Source organism: Octopus sinensis, linkage group LG3 (assembly GCF_006345805.1).
Source record: "Octopus sinensis linkage group LG3, ASM634580v1, whole genome shotgun sequence".
Taxonomy (NCBI): domain Eukaryota; kingdom Metazoa; phylum Mollusca; class Cephalopoda; order Octopoda; family Octopodidae; genus Octopus; species Octopus sinensis.
This window is the reverse complement of record NC_042999.1, coordinates 21705672-21720671: the sequence shown is the minus strand read 5'-3', so window position 1 is coordinate 21720671 and position 15000 is coordinate 21705672. Positions and strand designations below refer to the sequence as shown.

The 15000-nt window shown below is 35.5% G+C and overlaps 1 protein-coding gene across 4 annotated transcripts in view; it reads left to right on the top strand.

The window, feature by feature from the left end:
* The window catches only part of LOC115209088 (toll-like receptor 13), a 56832-nt gene that overhangs the window by 3931 nt on the left and 37901 nt on the right, over positions 1 to 15000 (top strand). The window contains exon 2 of one of the 4 annotated variants that reach the window (XM_029777199.2): positions 3712 to 6707. The exons of the other annotated variants lie outside the window; for them this stretch is intronic. Coding sequence (XP_029633059.1) covers positions 3742 to 5859 — 2118 coding nt within the window. The 5' untranslated portion in view covers positions 3712 to 3741 and the 3' untranslated portion in view covers positions 5860 to 6707. Of the gene's footprint in view, positions 1 to 3711; positions 6708 to 15000 lie in introns of those variants that run through there. 4 annotated transcript variants of the gene reach the window in all.

The following is a 15000-nucleotide window of genomic DNA, read 5'->3' as shown; positions in this document are numbered from 1 at the left end:
TATATATATATATATATATATATATAGAGAGAGAGAGAGAGAGAGAGAGAGAGAGTAACTGGGTGATTAGTAAATTTGCATTATATAAACTGAAATGTTGTTTTCTACTATGTATTGCATGGACAAGAGGGTTCCACAATCACGCTGATTCTATGAAGGCTTTCTCGTGAGAAGAGAATACTACCATATAGCATTATAGATAGACCGAATGACTTTTTAAAACCAATTCGGCATGGAATCGTGCAGGAGGAAAGAGGAGAGGAATGATTAAGGAAACAAAGAAAACAAAAACAAAACAAAATATCTAAGAATGAACAGCGAAATCTTCGGCAGAGAATGAGGTCAAGCAGAGAACAGCGACAAGTGAAGGAACCGGACATACGAAACGTAAAGATAGCGTAACTAAGACTGTAACGGAATTTCAAGGCGGAAGACAAAAAAAAAAGAAACATGACTGCACATGTATAATGCTTGGCACGGTGCAAATATAGCGAAGGAAGATAGCGTGTATAGCAAATTTATTTTATTTTATTTATTTTTTATTTTATCTAGTTTCAGCTCACGAGCTGTGGTCATGCTGGGGCACCGCCATTTGGTGTTGCTACATGATTTTACTTCACGAATGCTTTTTAGCAATTGCCATTTGGTGCATGAGAGAGTTCGATGCAGCTGCCCCCTTCTGCACCTCCTGCCGTGAAGTTGGTTCATCTGGAACACTTGACAGGAAGAAATCCAGTTTTATTTTAAAGACATCTGCATCCACCCCATGCAGGTCTCTCAGGTTCTTCGGGGGAATATTGAAGAGCTGTGGGTATCTGAAGCCGAGGCTATCACAGTATCTTGTCCTACATCTTGATGGCAAATTTGGAGTCCGTGGCACTATGCTGTGGCACCCAGTTCTAGCATTTGTGTAACTCTCGATGCCAAAGTTTTGGTCAAGTCCTTCCAGGATCTTCCAGATGTATATGATGGCATATCTTTCTCGTCTATGCTCTAAGGAATAGAGTTTTAATCTAGGTAAGAAATAGGTAAAATAATACACTACGGGTATCTAGCTGATTGACACATGTATTCGTATTGGGTCACAAGAAACAAATGTCAGAAAGACAGGTCAGTTATACCTCTACAAGTTTTTGTAAATTCTTAAATATACCTCCTTCTGTGTATATATTTAGTGTTAAGTACTGTAATAACAAGTACTTGACACAATAAAGCTTATATAAAGCTTTACATTTTACTTTTGACAATCTCTTTCTGGGAGATTGGGCAAGTGTCTTCTACTATAGCCTCGGACCGATCAAAGCACTGTGAGTAGATTTGGTAGACGGAAACTGAAAGAAGCTCGTCAAAATACATATCCATACATATATATATATAATGTACATGTATATATATACTAGCAGTATCGCCCGGCGTTGCTCGGGTTTGTAAGGGAAATAACTATATAAGCATTTTTAGAGAGTTACTTCCCTTATAGATGCCAATTCGGGCTTTCTTAGCCATTTCTGTTTTGGTGTCTTCAAGCCATGAAGTCGTTGTTCTAAAAGAACGCTGGTCTCCTTGACAACGTATTACGACGTTGATTTCCTTACACTCCCTTCCCCACAGCTTCACGAGGGAGGGAAGAAGGGGGAGAAGCAAACAGGTGCAGGTGTGACCATGGACGCCAACTCCGCCGCTATCGACACACGAAAAATTATGCATTAAAATGGAATAAAAATGATGTTAAATTATTTTTTAAATCGCAGACTCATCGTAGACGCGCGCTAATAGCCAGACGGGCTCGATATTAATTACGACTATAAGATACCCGAATTTGGTTAAACTGCACCGCTAAATGTGGGAGGAGTTAGGAATCTAAATCGTAGGAGACAGACACTCACACAACTACAGTTTTATATATATATATACATATATGTTTGTGTGTTTGTGTTTCTCACCGCAACATCGCTTGACAACCCATCCTGGTGTGTTTACATCCCCTTAACCTAGCGGTTCGACACAAGTTATCTATATAATAAGTACTGGAATTACAAAGAATAAGTCCTGGAGGTCAATTTACTCGACTAAAAGCGGTGCTCCAGCATGGCCGCAGTCAAATGACTGAAACAAATAAAAGAATAAAAGAATATATGTGTGTGTGTGTGTGTGTGTGTTCGTATGTGTGTTGTTGTGTGTATGTTTGTGTGTTTGAAACTTTTGTACGCCGTCTCATAAGAATTTTCCTCTCGTTTGGGAATTTCGTTCTTGTGTACAGTGGCCTTTCTCTCTGGGACACATTTGTAGCATATGGCTTGCATTACAGACATGAATTGTTAAAGTTTCATGTCGATGTCTGGTGAGGAGAGACATTTAGGCCAGTTTTGTTTGAGGATCCCTTTCTCAATTTGTTTCCAGTTTGCCTTATGGAAGTTCAGTCTGGAAAGTTTCTGAGAGTTTCTTGTAGGCTGCATGACAATGCTTTCCTTTGGTCCGTACATGGTCAGCTCTACCATGTTGTGATCCGAGAGTAGCGTCGGTGTCACTTTCACATTATGGCTGAGATCCATATTATTTGTGAAGCAGAGATCCAGTATGTTACCTGCCCTGGTTGGTTGGAGTACTATTTGCTCCATGTACAGGGTGTTGATGAGGTTCAAGAGGGACCTCATTTGTCCTCGTTCGCATCGTGTCATTCCTGGGAGAGAAAGGCCCTCGGGCCATCTGACATTGAGCAGATTGAAGACTCCCATAAGAAGTACACTTATGTGTTGTTCTAAGGTGACTAGAACTTCTTCTATTTTTGTAAGGCACTCTTCAAACTTGCCTGCATGACTTTGAGCATCTGGAGGGCGATATGTAGCACATATGACTACACCGAGTTGCCTTATATGTACAATTAGTGTCACACCAAATTTCAGTATGACAAAAGGACCTTGTGTATGAGGTCCTCGCAGATGTACATAGCAACTCCACCATGACTCCTTACATATATATATATATAAACATCTTCATATATAATATATATATATATATAAATATAAACATCTTCATATATAATATATATATATATATATATATATATATATATATATATAATATATATATATATTATATATATATATATAAACATCTTCATATATAATATATATATATATATATATATATATTATATATATATATATATATATATATATATATATATATATATATATATTACATACATATGGAGATGTTTTTATATGCACGGTTTTATATTTGTCGTAAACGTACATGAGGTAAAAGACCATTTGGCAATGTTGGCTGCGGCAAGGACATGTATTGGAATAACAAATTTGACGTTAGATTAATTTCATCACTCTGCTGTTTCGAAGAAAATATCCCAGAGAAAAGTAATATCGACGTAATTCACAATTCTATCCTTTAAACATATTAGTCTTATATCCATAACAGACTGTTCTATTCCTGAAGAATAGACTGTCTAAGTCAACGTATCTCAGCGATTTTAATTTTATATGGTAAGAATGAATATGATATTCGTTTAAAATTCTATATAATATTTTCGAACTCCAGAGAACTGTAGTTAAACAAGTAGATAAATTATACAATTTCTTTACAGTTACGTGCGTCATTGTCCAATTGTAGTTTTGTTTGTTAGTATTTAACCGCATTGCTGCTCGTATAATATATAGCATTATTATTCATTAAATTATATCGTTTGAACTGTTTCAGATATAGCCGAGACTTTAATACAGTAAAAGAATGAGGTTTTGTGAATCCAGAAGATTGAATCCTCTCCCGATTTTCCCTCAAATGAATTCTTTGATTTTAGTCATACTCTTCTTCGCTGTTGAAGTCACTTATACTCAAGAAAATCCATGTCGGCTTATAAGGAAATGGACATGGTCGTGCGAAGGAAGCAATTATGTGCCAAAATTCCACCCTAACACCACAGCTGTAACGTTCACGGATCTACAAATTACTCACTTGGATAATAAAACCTTTCAAAATTTAACAGAATTGCATATACTGCGATATTTGTTAATTAAATCATCTGCCATAAAAACTTGTACCACTGGAGTATTTTCTTATTTGAAGCACCTAATAGCATTCGAACTTATACGAAGCCGAATTCCTCTGACTGAAATGAGAAATCTGTTCTTTGGTTTTCCAGCCACAATAAATAAAATAATATTATATGAAATCCATTTAGGGGGATGGAACAAAAACACATTTGATGGACTTAGACGAACTAACTTTACCGAATTCTTTTTGAGGAAATGCAGTCTTGGATATTTTGACGGAGAATATTTTGCCGGAATGAATAGCTTACGTTTACTTTCAGTTATAGATAATGCTATATCCTCAATAAAGAGGTGGGCATATCTTCCTAATCTGGGTTATCTAGATTTTTTTTATAACAAAATTTCACAAGTGCCACTATTTAAAAACGAAACTGGTTTTCCTTTTTATCCGAAACTTGAAAAACTATACTTAGGTTTAGTGGGTATTAGATTTCTTGACGATAATTTTTTCTCGGGATTAGATCATCTTCGTAAGTTGGGAATCATTATAGGAGATGTATTTATATTCAAAGGGAATCTTTTTCGGCAAATGAAATATTTACAATATATAACTTTGATATCTTTCAAGCACCATCTCGTAAGATTTGAGCGTGATGTCTTTAAAAGCAAATACTTGCGATCAATTGAACTAAGTAACATACGTGTTACGATTAATAAAGCTGAACCGTCAGACTTGTTTAAATATTGCACAGAACTAAGAAACTTGGTTTTGAAAAATTCCACTAGAAACATGATCCTCAATGTGTTACTGAAGCCATTGACTAAATTACATAATCTAGAAATTTTCGAAGGGGGAGTTAGTAAGATTCCTGAAGGCATATGTAATATAACCAGTCTTAGGACACTTACCATTGGACATACAAGTATAGATGAATGGAAAAGTGAGAAATGTCCAGCCATGACGTCATTGACGATGGTTAGGTTAGCGTACAACAAAGTCTTCAATGTCAATAAAATATTATTTTCTCCTTTACTATTCAGCAACAAGAAGCTGAAATTTGATTTATCACACAATCCCTTTGTATGCGACTGCAATATACTTTGGTTTAGGGATTGGATGAAGAGAAATCCAAGAAGAATTCTGGATCACAGAAGGTATCTTTGCAATGGTCCTGGTGCACTCAGGCATACTCATTTAGAAAAGTATTCGGTTAGCTGGGAATATTGTGAAAATAGAGGGGACCCGTCTAAAATAGCCGTTACCGGCGTTGCTGTGGCAGTCTTGTCGATTATTTTTGTAATTTTAGCCATATTATCCTATACAAAACGATGGTCGATTCGTTTGTGTATATACCAATCATTAATTAGAAAAAGAAAATACAAAGCTCTCGTTAATGATGGCCGTTATAAATATGATGCGTTCGTATGTTATTGTAGCGCAGACGCCAACTGGGTTCTGAATAAATTGTTACCCATCATAGAAGAAGAAAACCATTTCAATTTATGTTTACATGACAGGGACTTTTTGGTTGGAAACGATATTGTTGATAATATCGTAGACAGCATGCAACAAAGCCGTAAGGTTGTTTTAGTGTTGTCAAATGATTTTGCTCAGAGTAGCTGGTGCCAGTTTGAAGCAAGTATTGCCCAGCAAAAGATCTTAGAAGAGCACTACGATATTATCATTCCTGTTTTGTTAAATGAAATTCCGTCGAATTTACAAACGAAAAGGCTTGGAGTTTTACTAAAACAGAAAACGTACCTCGAATGGCCGAATGAAACAGAATATGAAGAAATGTTTTGGGAGCGTTTTATAAGACGTCTGTGCAAAAGTGAAATCGATAATGAAATTTAGAACGAAATATAGAGAACCGTTTTGAAACGAGAGAAACAAACATATATGCTTGCATTTATATAGTGAAAATCACGGTAAGAAAACGAAACTGAATTCATTAAACACTGATGTTGCTTGCTCGGAGTAAAGATGAATTCTTGTATCCTCATATCTAAGTGAAATTAGTCCTTGGTGAAATTGTTCGAATTTCGATAAACAACATTGTAAATATTTCGTTTTTGGATTTGATCTGCAAGATTCTTTATATGAGTTCGTGTGTTGAAGCATATTCTATTGTGTCTGGGGAGAGTCATTTTCTTTTTGTGACTTATGATTTTACCGGTGAGTGTGTTACATAATAAGGCACAAAAAGAAAATGACTCTCCCCAGACACAATAGAACATTGTAAATAGTTAAAAATTTAGTGACAAATGTGATATCTACGATTCATGATATCAAAGCAATTTTAATATGGTTCATAACGAAACGAAAGTTAGTAGAACTAAAGTTTAAACACGATTCTTTGTTTCAAAATTGGTGCTTGTGCATATCGTATTTTAAAAATAATTACCCTTCTCTGTTTTTATAAATTTTGTAGAAAAATAAAAATAAAACAACATACAGAAGATACATTATTAGTTTCAAAAACATTTTGTAAATACTTGTAAACATTCAATTGATACTACTATGGTAGCAAATGCAAGACTATGATACTAATTAAATGTAGATTATAACGTTTTGCTTTTTCATTGGCTAGTAGGTAACATGTATGATTATATTATATTATTTTATTATATTATTCTATTATATTAATGTTTCACTTTATTGTAGTGATACTTATAACCTGGTTTTAGAATGCAATAAACTTATGCTTAAGAGAAAATCATTAAATATCTTAAACTTACCTTATGAATATGTAAAACAATACATAAATAAATCAATATGCATATATGTATATGTATATGTTTGTGCGAGAGAGATAGAGATAGAGATAGTGTGAGCTTTATATATATATATATATATATATATATATATATATATATATATATATATATATATAATATATATATATATATATATACATATATATATATTTATATATACATATATATGTATATATATATATTTATATATGTATATATACATGTGTGTTATATGTATGTATATGTATATATATACATATATATATAGAAATTCAAAAAACAAGAACAAACACAAAAAAACAACAACGCGAGGACGTGGTACATGTGAAGTATTAACATACGGTCAGGGAAGGAAAGAAGGATGGTTTAATGTTTCGATCAACGCTCTTCATCAGAAACAGAGGAAAGTCCAAGAGAAAGGAAGATGGAGGAAGAAATCGCCAACGATTCACACGCGGATACTTATATATATGTGTGTGTGTGTGTGTGTGTATGTTTGTGATGGAGAAATTGTACAAAATGTATAAATAGATATCTAAGTAAATCATCGGGACAGTTCCGATTACTTGGTGTCATCCGTAGAGTTATTGCAGGAACTTCGTAGCGGCGGTTGAGGTAACATTATTAATAAAATAGGAGATGGAATGTGTAATATGCTTTATTGGGCGCAACACATGTTTCGACCCGTTCTGGGTCTCTTCAGGTACATCAATAAAAATCTCACTAACGATGTCTTGAGTCTGCCTACGTACCGCTATATGTCCATCAATAAAATATTCGTAGCTACTTCAACATGGCTGTCCGTTCGAACGGATTTCTACTACAAATGTTCAACCTCAAGAGACGTCTCCTCTAGTTGGTTAGTGCTGCAGAGCTGCATCCGATAAATTGCGGGTAGGGGAGCAAACCTTCAATACTGAACACCTCATCTGCTAGAAATGGCAGCTGCCTGTTTCTGCTTGCCATACAGGATGACCCAAAAGTAGATTTACAGTTAATCAACTGTCTCTTTCGCATTCATATATTAACAGTTTAGATCTTAATCATAAAAAATACGAAACCATTATTCTATGCTAATTTAGTTAATTTTGTCAAGCTCCCTTTTCATTTGACAGTAGGAAACGACCTTTAAGCAAACCTTTCCACAGTGTTGGTTTGGAAAACGGGGCAGCATCGAATGACCATTGACCTGACACCAATGGATATCTTTTTGCGGGGTGTTGTTAAGAACAAGGTTTATGAGAAGAATCCCAAAACAGTAATTGAAATAAAAGATTACATTTCTGATGCATTCACTGAAATTGATGGAGATCGGAATTTGTATCGCACTGTGTATGTAAATGTTCTGAAGAGGTTTGAAGACTGTTGCAATGTTGAAGGAGGATATTTTGAGCATCTGAGAGGTTAAACATTGTCTGTTTAAGATGTGCATGAACAATATGATTGTAAGATAGAAATTTAAATGTAATATAATATTTTAAGAGACGTTTAAAGTGCCTACGTGATAACTGTAAGCTTACATTCGGGCCACCCTGTATATATATATAAAGTTAATCCAAACAAGAAAGCACAAAAAAACACAACTACGCGAGGACGTGAAACAAATATAGTATTATTGGACGCTCAGGGAAGAAGGAAAGAAGGAGGGTTTAACGTTTCGAGCGGAGATCTTCGTCGGAAACATAGGAGAAGGAAAGATCCAGAGAAGGGAAGACAGAGGAAAAAATTGCCAACGGTACACACGCGGTCACATGTTATATATATATATATATATATATATATATATATATTATATATATATATATATATATATATACAACTTATAAACAAAGGCAAAAGAATAAAGTTCTAATGCCAAATATGCCGAAAATAGACAAATTGTCAATGACCATATAATTTAACGCTATAAGCACGCGTCTCGAAACAAGCCGAAAGAAATTTCTAAAGAATTCCGTTATTATCGTATCGGTCCCAATTTCAGAGTTAATTCATAAGAATTTTCTCCTTATAAGTTGTTTATAAATTTAACCTTTAAGGGTATTTTTTAATATGATGGGCATTGATAATTTCATTTCGAAAAATTTTATCCTATATTAGATATTGATTGATTGATTGATTGATTCTAGTTTCAGCTCACGAGCTGTGGCCATGCTGGGGCACCGCCATTTGGTGTTGCTACATAGTTTTACTTCACGAATGCGTTTTAGCAACTGCCATTTGGTGCATGAGAGAGTTCGATGCAGCTGCCCCCTTCTGCACCTCCTGCCGTGAAGTTGGTTCATCTGGGATACCTGACAAGAAGAGATCCAGTTTCATTTTAAAGACATCTGCATCCACCCTATGCAGGTCTCTTAGGTTCTTCGGGAGGATATTGAAGAGCTGTGGGCCTCGGAAGCCGAGGCTATCACAGTATCTTGTCCTACATCTTGATGGCAAATTTGGAGTCCTAGGCACCACGCAGTGGCGCCCAGTTCTGGCATTTGTGTAACTCTCGATGCCAAAGTTTGGGACAAGTCCCTCCAGGATCTTCCAGATGTATATTATGGCATATCTTTCTCGTCTACGCTCCAAGGAATAGAGTTTTAATCTTTTGAGTCTTTCCCAGTAGCTTATATTCTGCACAGAGGCTATCTTCTTCGTGTAGCTACGTTGGATCGCCTCAAGTTCTGTGATCAACTTGACACTGGATGGTGACCATAGCTGAGAGCAATAGTCAAAGTAGCTTAGGACAAGTGTCCTGCAGAGGACCATCATGGTTTCTTGTTCTCTTGTTCTAAAGGTTCTGAGAATCCATCCGGCCAGTCGTCTACATTTCATTGCCAATTTAGCAACATGTACACGAAAGGTTGCGTCATCACTCATGTAAATACCCAGGTCACGCACTGATTGTGCCTCTGGAATTGCAATTCCTCCGGGTCCAGTGTATTCATTGGTTATTGCATTTAGTTTTGCATGCTGATAGTATAAAGCTTGAAACTTTTCAGCATATTATATATATATATATATATAATATATATATATATATATATATTATATAATATATATATATATATATATACATAATATACAACATATATAATATAACATACAAACGCTCAGTTTGCAACAAACAAAAATCTAGTTCTAAAACCTCTATAAGAGGTTTTGGGATTCTTCTTATACAACGCAGTAGTTGTACTAAAGGTAATATATGTAACAACTTCAACATAGCTGGCCGCCTGAACAGACACTACTGCGATTATTTAAACATCCATTGCATTGTTAACCACCTGGAGGAGATGTCCTCTTCGGATAAAAAATTGCTGTACAGTCAGTTCGAATGGACAGCCATGTTTAAGTGGATACGAATAATACTTGTAAGTACGACTACTACGTTTATCTCTTAGAGAAATTTTAGAACCAGCATATTTGTTCGTTGCAAAATAATTTGCTTGAAACTTATATATATATATATATAATAAAAGGGTAAAATCAATTAATCATTAATTAATTTCACCAAGTAGTGTTCAGTATGTAAAAGGACCATTCAAGGTATATTCAAAATATTACGTTATATAATTAGGGCTCAGTAAAATAATTTACTTTACCACATACTGAAACTTTTAGAAATAGCAGCCAAAAGGGTTTTTTAACCATTTCTTCTACTATAAGGAAAGTCTCCCAGATAGTGCTTACTCAAAAATAATTCACGTAGATATGGAGGGAAAAACAACAAAATATTTTAGTAGAAGAAATGGCTAAAAAAACTTTTTGGCTGCTATTTCTAAAAGTTTCAGTATGTGGTAAAGTAAATTATTTTATTGAGCGCTAATTATATAACGTATATATATATATATATATATATATATATATATATATATATATATATATATATTATATATATATATATATATTATATATATATATATGTATATATATATATATATATATATATATATATATATATATATATACATATAGGCGCTGGAGTGGCTGTGTGGTAAGTAGCTTGCTTACCAACCACATGGTTCCGGGTTCACTCCCACTGCGTGGCATCTTGGTCAAGTGTCTTCTGCTATAGCCTCGGGCCGACTAAAGCCTTCTGAGTGGATTTAGTAGACGGAAACTGAAAGAAGCCCGTCGTATATATGTATATATATATATATATATATATGCGTGTGTGTGTTTGTGTGTCTGTGTTTGTCCCCCTAGCATTGTTTGACAACCGATGCTGGTGTGTTTATGTCCCCGTTACTTAGCGGTTCGGCATAAGAGACCGATAGAATAAGTACTGGTCTTACAAAAGAATAAGTCCCGGGGTCGAGTTGCTTGAGACTAAAGGCGGTGCTCCAGCATGGCCGCAGTCAAATGACTGAAACAAGTAAAAGGCTAAAAGTGTATATATATATATACGAACAAAACATGCATTTTTGCTTGTTTTAATAACTGACGAGATGCCGGAGCAGATTTCCACCCTGACATCCAAAACTCGGAATTTTAGTATGGCAACCGAATATTTGTCACATTATATTACAGATGAATTCCTCTATTTACATAATATCGAGGTCTCATTCATTCTTTTGTTGTCATACTATTACTATTAATATATATATATATATACCGTAGTAAACACATAAATGTGAAACAAGGTGGAAAAAAGAGTACTCAAATACCAGTGGTAGAGTTATATGCTTTATTTTAAGCAGCAGAAAATTCAACAAAATCTGTTACTCTGAGTTTCTCGTTGCCGTTCATCAGACAGTTTTTGCTAGCAAAAACTCTCTGATGAACGGCAACGAGAAACTCAGAGTAACAGATTTTGTTGAATTTTCTGCTGCTTAAAATAAAGTATATATATATATATATATATAATATATTCAATGGAAAATAAAATATTACCATACAAATGTATTACTTTCCAGTAAATTAAGGCACCGTAAATTTAGAAGATTCTGAGTTGTCTATTTATATAATGTTCTTCCTAGAGGTAAGACAACTTTTTTTAATGTTTGCTGCCTTCACGCGTCTTTCCCAGTATATACACAATGAAGCTTTACTATAACGTCGTAAGTAAATATATCGACTGCTATTTCCAGTAAACACATTGGTGCTTTGTTGTACCACTACTCTCTCTCTCTCTCTCTCTCTGTATATATATATATATATATTATATATATATATATATATATATATAATATTTAATCAATATAGGGTGGCAAAAAAAAATTTTGTAGAATTTTTTTGCCACCAGCGGCCTAGTGGGAAAAAATTAAATAGTCATAGACCATTTTTAAGTTCAACATCACAATCAAGGAACGGCCATAATAGGCCATTCACCCACTAGAAATAACAGCCAAAAGCTTTAACCGCAAAATAACATCAATTCCGTAAACCAGGAGAAAATTAAAAAACATTTACTCTGTAATTTCTTATACGATGCACCGTTTCGTCTACTGTTTAATGGTAAACTAACCTGATTAAATTAAATCAAGCCAATCTACCATAGGCCCTTAGATTCATCAGTAAGAAATAGCCAAGTCGGAACAGATATTTTTCACGAGGCATTCCCGTCCCTGCCTCGGCAATATCTGACCTAAAATTTTCAAATCATCGCACTCGCGCCAAATTTATCGGCAGCAAATAAATATAAGCCGCCGATTGTTATTTTGCGGTTAAAGCTTTTGGCTGTTATTTCTAGTGGGTGAATGGCCTATTATGGCCGTTCCTTGATTGTGATATATATATATATATATATATATATATATATATATATAAGCAACAGGATATCAAGAAGCAAAAGGATATCAAAATAAGCAACACGATATCAAGAAGTGATGCAGTACGACCGTTTCAAGCGACTCCATTTAATTGAACAATGCAATCATTACATTAATTTAAATGCAGGGCTATCATCAGCTTCACGAATAAATATGATTTTAATCAGTCGGGCACATTAATACAATTTAACTGAAATACTCTAAACAGAGCAAGAAGATGAAAGAAATCCATGTTGTCGCTATTTTAGCTAAGACTACACTTCAAAGAAAGGCATGAAGCTTACTGGGGTCATAGCTTCTAAAGGATTGTAGTTCATTTCTAAATTAATTATCTTTTTATCAACTACAAAATCTAAGACTAGAGGAGTGTGTCTGTTTGAAATGAAGGGCACGAGTGAGTTGATACCTAATGGCTAGGTGTGGTCATAAGTATTGTCAAAATATTAGGAGTAGTAAATTGGGTATAAAGTAACAGTCTATAACAGAAGCTGGGTTGGGGGAGACCTTAAATCATGATGTTAATTATGAATATATATTTGAAGCAGAAGTAAGCAACTGCTATCTCTAGCAGATGAGGTGATCAGTACTGAAGATGAGCAGAAATAACCTATTTCTTTATTACCCACAAGGGGCTAAACATAGAGGGGACAAACAAAGACAGACATAGGTATTAAGTCGATTACATCAACCCCAGTGCGTAACTGGTACTTAATTTATCGACCCCGAAAGGATGAAAAGCAAAGTCGACCTCGACGGAATTTGAACTCACAACGTAACGACAGACGAAATATGGCTACGCATTTCGCTGGCGTGCTAACGTTTCTGCCAGAAATAACCTGAAACCAGGATTGGTGGGACGGTGCTGTCGCTAGAAGGTGATAGGGGTTCGCTCCGCTGCTCTTAATTTATCGGATGCAGCCCTGCATCGTTAACCAAAGGCATCGTTAAACAGATGTACTTTTGGGTTACAACATTGCAATAGAGTCCGTTCGAACGGACAACCATGTTGAAGTAGCTACGAATAATACTTGTTAGTACAACTACTGAGTTGATCTCTTAGATTTTACAACTACCAATTTTTGCTTATATATATTCTTTTATTCCCTTATTTGTTTCAGTCATTTGCGTCCATGCTGGAGCACAGCTTTTAGTCGAACAATCCGACACCCAGAACTTATTCTTTGTAAGCCTAGTACTTATTCTATCGGTGTCTCTTGCCGAACCACTAAGTTACGGGGACGTAATCACAGCAACATCGGATGTCAAGCGATGGTAGGTGGGCAAACACAGACGCACGCGCATACACTCTCACACACACACATACACATACATATATATATATACACACACACACGCGCATATATATATATATATATATATATATATACGACGGGTTTCTTTCAGTTTCCGTCTGCCAAATCCACTCACAAGGCTTTGGTCGGCCCGAGGCTATAGAAGAAGATACGTGCCCAAGAGGCCACGCTGTGGGACTGAACCCAGAGCCATGTCGTAGATAGATGCCATGTCGCAGATAGATTCCTTAAACAGTCCAGAAGTGTGGTAAGGATATCGGTATGGAATTTGGGATTACCGAATGCTCAGTACTTAATATGAAAAGAGGGGAAGAAAGCGACCTACACAGGATTACGGTTACCATCGGGAGAGACCATGGGTGAACCCCACGGTAGTGAGTATAGACTTTTAGGGATTTGTGGGTTGAATGATATTCTACACAGAGAAATGAAAGTCAAGTTTAGCGAGGCGCATCAAAAAGGTTGAAGATGGTGTTGAAATCTAACCTGAATGCCAAATCTTTGATTACCGTAATGAATATCTGGACCGTTGCGGTGGTCAGCTATAGTGCGTCCACCCTCAAATGGACTTCGGAGGAAATATCAAAACTGGATAGAAGGACGAGAAATTTGTTGACGCTCCATGGGCCGCTACACCCTAAATCAAACGTAAACGAAATGTATATGAAAAGAAAGAATGGTGGCAGAGAACTAATTAGTATAGACCGTTGAATAAGGAGTGAAAAGAGAACGCTTGCCGAGTATTTTGTAAATAGTGATGAAGGCTTGCTGCAATATGCCACAAAAGATATGGGCGTAAATGGAGATGAAATGATGGGCAGGGAAAAATTTAACGAAGGAGTAGAGAAGAGAAGAGAAATGAGAGTGCATGGAGAGTTTGAAAGGCATACACGTGGAAAGAGCGGGGAAAATGTGATCCACTTGGTAAGTGGATGTTAGAGCCTTGCACAAAAAGGAATAGAAGTGCCGACACGATAAAGTGTATGTGCATATTTTCATTAGCTCATATTGTCATAATTACCGATATGAAGTAACAGAGAACTGGTATGAGCATGTACCAAGTAAAGTTATGCAGGCGAATGGAAAAGTAATGATACTATGATTTTCAGACAGATTGTGTAATCGAAGACCGTCGACCGGATATTGTCATATTGAATAAGAGAGACAAAT